At 47.2% G+C, this 10642-nt stretch overlaps 1 protein-coding gene across 1 annotated transcript in view; it reads left to right on the top strand.

The window, feature by feature from the left end:
• The window catches only part of SZT2 (seizure threshold 2 homolog (mouse)), a 120463-nt gene that overhangs the window by 2242 nt on the left and 107579 nt on the right, over nucleotides 1–10642 (top strand). Inside the window, exon 4 of the mRNA XM_015406564.1 lies at nucleotides 852–1022. Coding sequence (XP_015262050.1) covers nucleotides 852–1022 — 171 coding nt within the window. The remainder of the gene's footprint in view (nucleotides 1–851; nucleotides 1023–10642) is intronic.

Consider the following 10642-nt stretch of genomic DNA (forward strand, 5'->3'; position numbering starts at 1 on the left):
CCAATCAACTGGAGGGCCCTTTAAATCTAGCAGGAGGGAGAAGGGCGGTCTCAGCCTGCATGCTCAGCTCGCAAAAAGACCCTTTAAGGGTTTTTTTTTAAACCCCTGCTTTCTGCTCTTCAGGAAAAACAGCTCAGCTATTTGGTTTACATGGCTGGAAGTTCAGCTGTTTACAGGGGCTTCCTTGGGCAGCCAGTCTCTGTGTCTTGATGCCCAAGAAAGCCCCTTTAAACAGCCAAGCCACACAGAGCAGTTTGCTTCACATGGCTCAGCTGTTTAAAGGGGCTTTCTTGGGTTCAGCTCCGAACCATTTAAACCACTGCTTTCTGCTCCCTGTGGAAAGCTGTGGAGAGCAGAAAGTAGTGGTTTAAATGACTTGGAGCTATTTAAACCCCTGCTTTCTGCTCCCTGCCACTTCTGGGTCACGAACCAGTCTCCCGATTTGTATAGGATTGCGGTTCGGTTTGTGGTTTAGCCATGAACTGAACCATAAAATGCAGTTCATGCTCATCCCTTGTGAAAATCAGTCTGTAATAATAAAATAGCACAGCTGTGTGCTTCTGTTACTCTTTTTACTTCCTTATGCTGGAAATGCTTCCTCCCTTAGGCTGGTCCAGGAGACTTTATATCAGTCATAAAGAACAGCCAGCTAGGAGCTATTTTCTGTCCTGATGGTGTTCATGCAGGTGCTTTGTCTGCTGGATGCACCTGACTTACATGTTTCCAGGAATGAGTCTACTCTATATGTTGACATTATAAACATCTCTAAAACACATGCCTCTGGTAGTTCTTCTACCCTAGAACCAAGTTGGGCAGAAGGTTTGACTGTCTTTCAATTTTGTCTTCTCCAGGATGATTCCACAGGAGAGATAATTTTTGATGAAGTGTTCTATGCCCTTTCTCGATGCTTAGTGGGGTTGTTGAAACCCTTTCGAATCCCAGGCTCAGACATTATCTACCAACCTGAGATCTTTATTACTATCCAAGCATATTCTTCCATCATTGGCCTACCGACACACCAGGTAAAATCTTATGCCTTCTGTTTCTCCAGCATAATTGTATGAGAAGGTGCTATCCTAGGGACCCAAAGACATGCTGTACTATAGCCATCATTTCCTGCTGCTAGGAAATGTGACATAGAAGGCATTTGTCAGATGGAGCCTGCAATACAAATGTGCTCTCCATGACACTGTATATGTGTTCATCTTCCAAACTAACTGTGAAGATGAGTTACCTTTCCTGGCCTTCCTAAAGTTTTACTCCTGATCATCATGCTTCTTCCTGGCAGTAGTCTCAGTGCAATCAATGGAACAGCTGCACACTTCTAAGTCCAGTGAAGCCAATAGGCTTAGAAGAGTGTAACTCTGCTTAGATAGGTATCGTTAGTTGCATATTATTGTAATTCTCTGCATAAATGATTGGCCAATGTCCACTTTCAAGATTCCTGAAGATAATTGCCCAATTTCTGTGGCAAACAGGAATTGCACAAGTAGAACTGAGTTCTTAGTTGTAGTGAACAAAACATATGCAAGAATTGAAAGTTGGATCCAGATTCACCTATGACACAGACTAAGCCACATTAACATAGGAGAAGAAGGTAAAGTGCCTGGGGCTACAGGCAACTTTTCCACTGTTGTAATCCTTTTTGTATTTTTGTTCACGGTGCCACAAATGACATGCAGAGTGGATGGAGTTTGATAAGCTGGGGGGGGGGGTCAACAGTGGGAGGGCTTCTAATGTCCTGGCCCCACTGGTGGACCTCCTGATGGCACTGGTATTTCTGGCCACTGTGGGATACAGAGTGTTGGACTGGATGGGCCTTTGGCCTGATCCAACATTGGCATCTCTTATGTTCTTATGTTCTTATGTTCTTATGTTCTTATGCTATGGCTTTTCATGTAATCTTGCATCCTTTCATCACTGTGATGTGCATTAAGCAATGCTGCCATGTGGTTCACAATGGAAAGGATTGCAGCTTTCATCCTAATAAAGCCTACACGTGGCATTTTGATTACCATTGTAATAGTTTTTTAGGCTAGGTAAATTCTGAAACCTGAACATGTTTTACATTTAGAACATTTGCATATATTTGCATATTTCAGATATTGTTATTCTCTGAGCCGTAGAGAGGCACACGCGGCTATGTAGGATATGAAAGTGCTTGCCCCCAGACCACCAGAGAAACCATCTTTGCCAGCTGAGATTTCTCCTGGCATCATCCACAGTCTTGCAAACCTTTTGTCACAACCATAAGGGCTAAACAATTGTCATAAAAATGAAAACTGAGATATTTAGGGTGCCGAATTCTACAGACACTACTGAATTCTATGCCTGTACATACAAGTCAAGGGTATTGACATGCAGTACAGTGAGGAGGTAGAATTTTAAGTTGGTAAATTTGGCTGCATGAAGGGGTGTCACATTTTTATTGGCCCCCATGGAAGGAAAAGCACATAAGGAAGAAACGTTTCATTAAGAACATAAGAGAAGCCAATGTTGGATCAGGCCAATGGCCCATCCAGTCCAACACTTTGTCACAGATACCATCAGGACACTAGAAGCCCTCCCACTGTTGCCCCCCCCCCAAGCACCAGGGGGTCAGTGCATCACTTGCCCCAGACTGAGAGTTCCTATCTATACTTTGGGGCTAATAACCACTGATGGACCTCTGCTCCATATTTATTTATTTATTTTTCAAATTTCTACCCCGCCCTCCTGGCCAAAGCCGGCTCAAGGTGGCTTACATAAAAACAGATAAGTTACATTAAAACATAAGTTAAAATTAAAACAATTCTAAAACCATAATAAAGTGCTAGTAGTCGTTGTTTGTATGATGGTAGTGCCCCCTGCCTTCTGAGGTTAGACAGGTGGCAACTAAGTGAGGGTCTTCTTGGTATTGGCAGGGCCGGCTCAAGGTGGTACTGAGCCCTAGATGAGGCCACCTTGGGGCGCCCGCACCGCCAGGCGATGCCAGCCTCCCGGTGGGGCCTGGAGACGGGGGGAGGGGAGGGCGCCGCCATTACCCCTGCAGGAGAGCGTCGCCCAGAAATGGGTTTTTTTGAAGAGTTTTAAAAGCGCAGCTCCCCGGCCCTCCCCCCCCGCTCCGGCCGACATCGCCTCATCCCACCTCCCCGTGCCCAGGATGGAGCAGTTGCAGTGGCAGAGGAGGGCTGGGGGGCTGTGCTTTCTCTCTGGGTGCTGTCTCGCCGCTCAGGCCCCCCCCCCGCTCCGGCCGACGTCGGCTCGCACTGTTGGCAGGTGGCGCTGCCTCCTCACCCCACCGCCCTGTGCCATCACGGGCACGGGGCGAGGTGGCGCTGCCACCCGCCGATGGTGCGAGCCCGCGCCGACGTCGGCTGGAGTCGGGGGGGGCTGAGCGGCGAGACAATGCCCGGAGAGAAAGCGCAGCTCCTCAGCCCTCCTCCGCCTCCTCTGCCACTGAAGCTGCTCCATCCCGGGCGCGGGGCGATGGGGCGAAGAGGAGGCGCCGCCCGCCGATGGCGCGAGCGAGGGGGTTGAATGGCATGACAGTGCCCTGCTGGAGAGCAGTTTGATGCCCTAAGGGCTGATGGGGCGAGGAGGAGGCGCCGCCCGCCGACGGCGCAAGCGGGGGGGGGCTGAGCAGCGAGACAGTGCCCGGAGAGATAGCGCAGCTCCCCGGCCGTCCTCCGCCTCCTCCGCCACCACAGCTGCTCCATCCGGGGCGGTGGGGCGTGGAGGAGGTGCTGCCTGCTGACAGTGGGAGCCCGCGCTGACGTCGGCCGGAGGGGGGGGGGCTGAGCCGCGAGACAGTGCCCTGCTGGAGAGCAGTTTGACGCCCTAAGGGCCGGCTCGTGCTCTAGGCGAATGCCTAGTTCACCTAGCGGGTGAGCCGGCCCTGGGTACCATGACTGTGGAACTCCCTCCCTTGGGATATTCACTTGTCCCCCTTCAATCACTGTCTTCCACATGTTTATTTGATTCCCTCTTGAAGCTGTCCATGCTTGTAGCCGCTGCCACCTTCTGTGGCAGTGAATTCCATGTGTTAATCACTCTTTGGGTGAAGAAGTATGTTCTTTTATCTGTTCTAACCCGACTGCTCTGCAATTTCATTGAGTGCCCACGAGTTCTTGTATTGTGAGAAAGGGAGAAAAGTACTTTCTCAGCCTGCTCTGTCCCATGCATAATCTTATAAACCTCGATCATGTCACCCCTCAGCCGTCATTTCTCCAAGCTAAAGAGCCCCAAATGTTTTAACGTTTGTTCATAGAGAAAATGTTCCAGCCCTTTTATCATTCTATTTGTCCTTTTCTGCACTTTTTCCAGTGCTGTAATATCCTTTTTGAGGTGTGGTGACCAGAACTGTACACAGTACTCCAAATGAGGTCGTACCATTGATTTATACAGGGGCATTATGATACTGGCTGAGTTGTTAATTCCTTTCCTAATAATCCCCAGCATAGTGTTGGCCTTTTTTATTGCAGTTGCATACTGTCACAACATTTTCAGTGAGTTATCTACTATGATTCCAAGATCTCTCTCTCGGTCATTCTCTGCCAGTTCAGTGGTAGAGTCCATCCTACCACCTCATTCCATCTCATTTTACTGCATGGCAAACCAGACCATAGTCAGCTATGAAATTTACCCAGCTCTGATTAATGAGAAATCTTGAGTGTTTTAATTTGGCCTTTTCTTATCTCTTCTCAGACTCCCAGCCACAAGTAAACAAAGATTGTTGGGGATTCTCTCTTTACAAACATTGATTGTCATCAAATTTATGTAGTCTTGCAGCAGTTATTTAGTATTTGGGTTGTAGATTTTTTGTTAATGCTTAGCCATCTCACTAGATATGCATATTTTCTGTTTATCCTAATTATCATTATTTTTAGCCAGTTCGGTGTAGTGGTTAAGTGTGCGGACTCTAATCTGGGAGAACCGGGTTTGATTCCCCACTCCTCCACTTGCACCTGGCTGGGTGACCTTGGGCAAGCCATAGTTCTGACAAGAGCTGTCCTTGAAAGGGCAGTTCTTGAAAGAGCTCTCTCAGCCCCACCTACCCTACAGGGTGTCTGTGTTGGGGAGGGGAGGGGAAGGGAGATTGTGAGCCACTCTGAGACTCTGAGTGAAGGGCGGGGTATAAATCCAGTATAATCTTCTTCTCTCTTGTTGGCTTGATTTATCTTCCATTGTGTATGCATACTTGTTATATTGGAGATGTCACAAGAACAGTCCTCCTGTGTATACCCAGTGTTCAGTATGATGAGCCTGACCTTACAAAATAAAGAGTGGGTCCTCCTCCTGATCTTTTAGAGCCATGCCCCTATTCTTTGCCATTAGCATTTGTGGCTTGAATGTGCTTGAAAACATTTTCTTGGGATGGTGGCTGTTTTGCCCCATCCCTTGATCATCCTTTCCCAACTCCCCTCTCTTTCTGCTTACTGTAACATGTGAGTTACGTCCACTACATTTCTTTCTGTTATGTTATAAAAGTGAAAGGGAGAACACATGCAGCAGTCTTGTTGCCCCATAGACCCACATGGGAGTACCAAGAATGTCACAGATCAGCAGTATCCATCAGCCTCTCTCAAAGCAGCCATAGTGTGCTACTGCATTTTCTCATTAGGAGAAATGCTGGAGCATGCTGTAATCTTGATATTCCATTTCTCTCTCTGTGTGTGTATCTACCAGCAGCAACAGGGGAAGCAGCATCATGCCTTGTAGCTGAAGGCAACTTTTAGAAATGCAGAGATATAAAAATTATGGACATTTTGAAGCTATGAGACAAGTTTTTGTGTGTGTGGGGGGGGGAATAGACTGACATTTGAGGGAAATTGAAATATATGTAATACTTAGCTATCAAACCTAAATTTATTTTACTGCTTTAACAACATAAAAATGTACTATTTACAACTTGGCAAGCATATAGAATTGTACTATTTGATGTATTTATGAAATCTATAAGTATAAACCCTTATTGTGAGTATACTCATTACTGAAGAGAGACACCTGTGAACTGCTACACCGTATGCTGCCAAAGCATGTGTGTGTTAATTATGGCATCTGAGAAGTAGAACAAATGAAAGTAAAAATAGATAATGCACTTTCTTTTCTTTACTACAAAATTTGTGCTTTTTGCACAGGAATAGTCTCATACAGTCAGGGCTAGCAGGATATATCAATATCAAGTTAAATTTATTGAAAACACTGAACGTCTTAATCATGGGCAAAATTAATTCAGTTTAAATAATAAATGTAGGCTTAGTTTGTTGTACATATTACATTAGTGTATACACAGGAATTATCAATGAATGTAATTCTCAGTGGCCAGTTCTGTGGATCCTTAAATTTGGAGACTGGAAATATGAACAGACAATACAGATCTTTCTACAAACCTGATAAAAGCCCCAGGTTTGCAGAAAAATTTGAAATCTTAAAAACAGAATACATTTGGGAGTAACCCTCCCCCCAAGCAGCATCTGTAGCTTTAAGAAGTCATTGCCCTCCAGAGGCCATTATGGAGGTTGCTGGGCAACCACAACAGAATCAAGCCTTGGCTTTTGTCAGTAAAAGGTGCAAAGATGGGGCAGGACTCTTTCCATGGCTGTTCTAGTCTTTGAGGGAGGACTCATCAGAGCCAGGCCCAGCAGAAGCCCACTGGGCAGATTGCTACCGCACAACTTGCATGACTTGCCTAGGACTGACTACTTGCTACTGTTCAGCCGCACCCCCCACATGAAAGGCAATGTGTGTAGTGGTTAGAGTTTCAGAATAGGGCCTGAGAGATCCAGATTCAAATCCCCATTCTGCCGTGGAAGCTCACTGGGTGACCTTGGGCCAGTTACACACTCTCAATCCAATTGTTGTGAGGATAGAAGAGAGGAGAATGATGTAAGCTGCTTTTGGTTCCTATGGTGGAGGAACGTGGAGTATGAATGAAGTAAACAATATCGTGAAAGGCTGGATGAGCAGGTAAAAGGTAGGTTGGTGGATGGGAAGGAGAGAAGGAAGCAGGAGAAGGGGAGGCTTGGGGCTCTCAGAGGAGGGAAAGAAGAAATAGTGGAGAGTGGGAGATGAGATCCCCCCCCCCCAACAGCTCCTTGCAAGTCTCCTGCTTATCAATAGTGAAGTCAGCCAAATCTGAAAACACTTAAATCTGGTGATTGGAGCTGTGAACGGGCAAGACAGTTTTTTTGCAACCCTAAACAATACCTAGGTTTGCAGAAAATTTTGAAATTTAAAAAAAAAAAAACACTTAAAAAACTTTGGGGGGCTAAAATCCCCCAAATGATAAAGGGAGCCCCTGTAGCTTTAACAAAAGGAAGCCCTAAGTGATTGTTGCTAGGCAACCACAGCATTCCTAGGCTTGGTTTCTGTAACTAAAAGGTGGGGGGCTGTCAAGTCCTTTCCAGGTTGTTTTGGCCTTTGAGAAAAGACTCATCAGGACCAGATCTGACAGCAATCACTGGGTGACTTGATACCACTGAGGCAGGGGGAGGGGGCAGGGCCCTGGATCCAGGCCTATTTCAGCCTTTGAGAGAGAGCTCATTGGGGCCAGGCTTGGCTAGGGTTGTCAGCTCTAGGTTGGGAAATTTCTAGAGATTTTGTAGTTGAGTCTTAGGAGGCCAGGGTTTGGGGAGGGGAGAGGCCATAGAGTCTACCCTCCACAGTAGCCATTTTCTCCAGGGTGACAGATCTCTGTCATCTGGAGATCAGTTGTAATTCTGAAAGATTTCTGAGTCCCACCTGGAGGTGGGCAAACTTAGGCCTGGCAGCAACTTCTGGGTGACTTGATACCGCCTGACTTGCACCACTCAATTAGACATGGCTGCTTGCTACTGTTCCACAGCAGCCACCCTGTGAAAGCCAGTGTGGTGTAACAGCCTTTTGAGGTTCAGGGTAGGGTCTGGGAGACCCAGGCTTGAATTCTAATCTTGCTGTAGAAGCTCACTGGCTGATTTTGGGCCAGTCACAGACTTTCAGCCTAACCTACCTCCCAGGGTTTTTGTAAGGAGAAAAGGGCCTGCAAGGAGAAAAAAGGAGAGGAAAGTAGAATAACATAAGCTGTTTTGGTCCCCATTGTGGAGAAAGGCAGGGTATAAACAAAGTAAATAGATAATGAATATAGATAGATGAAATGTAGGTTGGTGAATATCTGAGAAGACGAGAATGAGGCAGGAAAAGGGGAGAGGATATGGGGGTTGACAGGAGGAGGGGAAGAAGAAATAGTGTGGGGAGGGAGATAAAGGGGAAAGTGGTGTGCTGCTGTACAAGTATTTGAGGGTTCCCTACCATGCAATTGGGCCTGACCCAGTGGCCAGCACCACACAACTGGGCTATAGTTTTCTTAAGTAGAGGCTTTTTTTGGGGGGGGAAGCCTGAAGACAAAGGGGCAAATAAATGTAGGTTGGCTGTTGGGTGGGAAGGGGAGAAGGAAGCAGGAAAAGGGGAGAGGCTGTGGGGGCTTTCAGGAAAGGGAAAGAAGAAATAGTAAGTGGGAAATGAGATGCCTCCTGCAAGTCCTTGCGGGTTCTCACTTGTATATCTAATTGTCAACATGGCCCAATCTGGGGCCATGGACAGGTAAGATAGATCTTTGTACACACCTGTAGAAAGCCCCAGGCTTGCAGAAAAATCTGAAATGTTAAAGAAAATACATGGGGGTGGTGTAAAAATCCCCAAACGATAAAAGGAGTGCTTCTAGCTTTAAGAAACAGATGACCTCACTGGCCATTGCTGGGCAACCACAACAGTATTCAAGCCTAGAGTTCTATCAAGAAAATGGGGGTGGTGCTTTCAAGGGTTGTTTTGGCCTTTGAGGGAGGTCCAGGAGTCATTTCGTAGAAAAAGAGGTGCAGGAGCTCATTAGCATAACTTATTTGCTTATGCCACACCCCCTGACATCACCAGAAGTGTGTCAAAAGGCAACACCCACCGCTCAGGCTCCACTGGACTGTTTTGGATTGCTAGCTATGGGGGAGGGAACGTGCAGATCTGTCCTCACAGAGGAGGGAGAGCTTGTACCTGAATAAAACTTGGTCTTAAAGGTGCCATTGGACTGTTTTGGGCCGGAGGGCCGGGGGGGGGGCTCTGCAGCTTACCTGGCTGTTTCTTGCTCTGATTGAGGGCTGCTGGGAGCAGGGGGTGGGGCTTGTTGCATGTGCCCGCCCTCTGGGCTCTTTACTGCTGGAGCTCCACTCCTGTGCGCTCCTGCAGGAAATGACCCCTGGGGAGGTCTCATGGGGGCAGATAAAGGTTGCTTAGCTGGTATAGGGGAAGGAAGCAGGAAAAGAGAGGTTATGGGTGAAGAGAAAGAGGAAATGGGGGGGTTAAATGAGGTCCCTTTGCAAGTCTATGTCAGTCTCCCACTTGTCATTAGTGTTGTAGACTGTCTTACCTAAAATCTTTATGTTATACATTCTGGGTGACTAAAACTTTGCCTAAGAAGTCATTTCACTCTGTCTAAAAGAGAAAATAGGAGGTTTTTTTCTCAGTGCTTTCCAAAATGTTCACTTTTTCTATAGGACAAATTGTGTGTGGGGGGATAATGCCTTGGGAAAAACTCTGCCCCCTTAACTTTTATGATGTGTTTTTAAAAAAATGGACTTTCAGATATCTAATGTGGCTGGTATTGGTGAGCATTTGATTGTGAGACAGCCTATATTCATTAAATTGGTTCCTTTTTCTGCTCTGATGTGTTTTACATTGTGCCCACATTGTTCTTGGATTGCAGTCTGTCACTCAAGAGCAGAAATAGGGAGGTAGAGAAGTTATAGTGGGGTGGAGAAGGTAAAGTGGGAAGGGCAGGATGATTAAAAGATGAGCAGACAAGCAACTAATGCCTTTCCAGCATCTCCTCTCTCTTTTTATCTTGGTTGTTTTTTTGTTAACGCCAAGTTTCATTAGATTTGCTGCTGGTTAATACATGGTTGGTGGTGAAACATCAACAATTCATGGCTTACTGTTTGATGAGGCAACTGACTTGAATATATGCCACAGATAAATAGTTGGGCGAGGTATCTGGATGATTGTGGACACATACTCGGTACCTAATTGGCTATAGGCAGAGTGGGTTTTTTTTAAGGGGGTAGATTAGACTGGAAGTTCTGTTGATGTGCAAAGCTGGAAAAATGGCTATGACGTGACCATCTTTGACTGAGCAAAGTGAGGGCTTTAGTTTCATTTTCCCATTTGGTATTTTGTATATAAGTTTGTAGGGACGTCTTTGTGGAACACTAAGGCAGGCCTCGGATCGGGCCGGAGCGCGCCGGTACGTCGCTCTGGGAGAGGCACCGGGGGGCGGGGTGGTCATATGGCGAAGCTCCGCTCCCTTCTTCCGGCCGCCCTCTGCTTCCAGCCTCATTCTGTTCCAGAATGAGGAAGAAGCAGGAGGGTAAGTAGGCTTCCTCCCCCGTCTCTGCGTGGCCGAGGCTGTTCTCGGCGGCAGCTGCGACGCCCACCGGGGGGGGCGCGCGAAACGTTCTCCTGCCTCCCTGAGCCCTGGGGTGGTGGCCTTGGACTCATAGGGGCAAATTCCACCTCTCGCTCGAGAGGTCATTCTGGCTCTCCCAGCTGTATTTAGGGGCTCTTTAAAAAGTTACGGCCGCCACTGATTTCGGCAGCAGCTGCAACAACTGCGGGGGGGGGGGTCTGCTGAGCGGCCCCC

The sequence above is a fragment of the Gekko japonicus genome, unplaced genomic scaffold (assembly GCF_001447785.1).
Source record: "Gekko japonicus isolate JY-2015 unplaced genomic scaffold, Gekko_japonicus_V1.1 scaffold115, whole genome shotgun sequence".
Classification (NCBI taxonomy): domain Eukaryota; kingdom Metazoa; phylum Chordata; class Lepidosauria; order Squamata; family Gekkonidae; genus Gekko; species Gekko japonicus.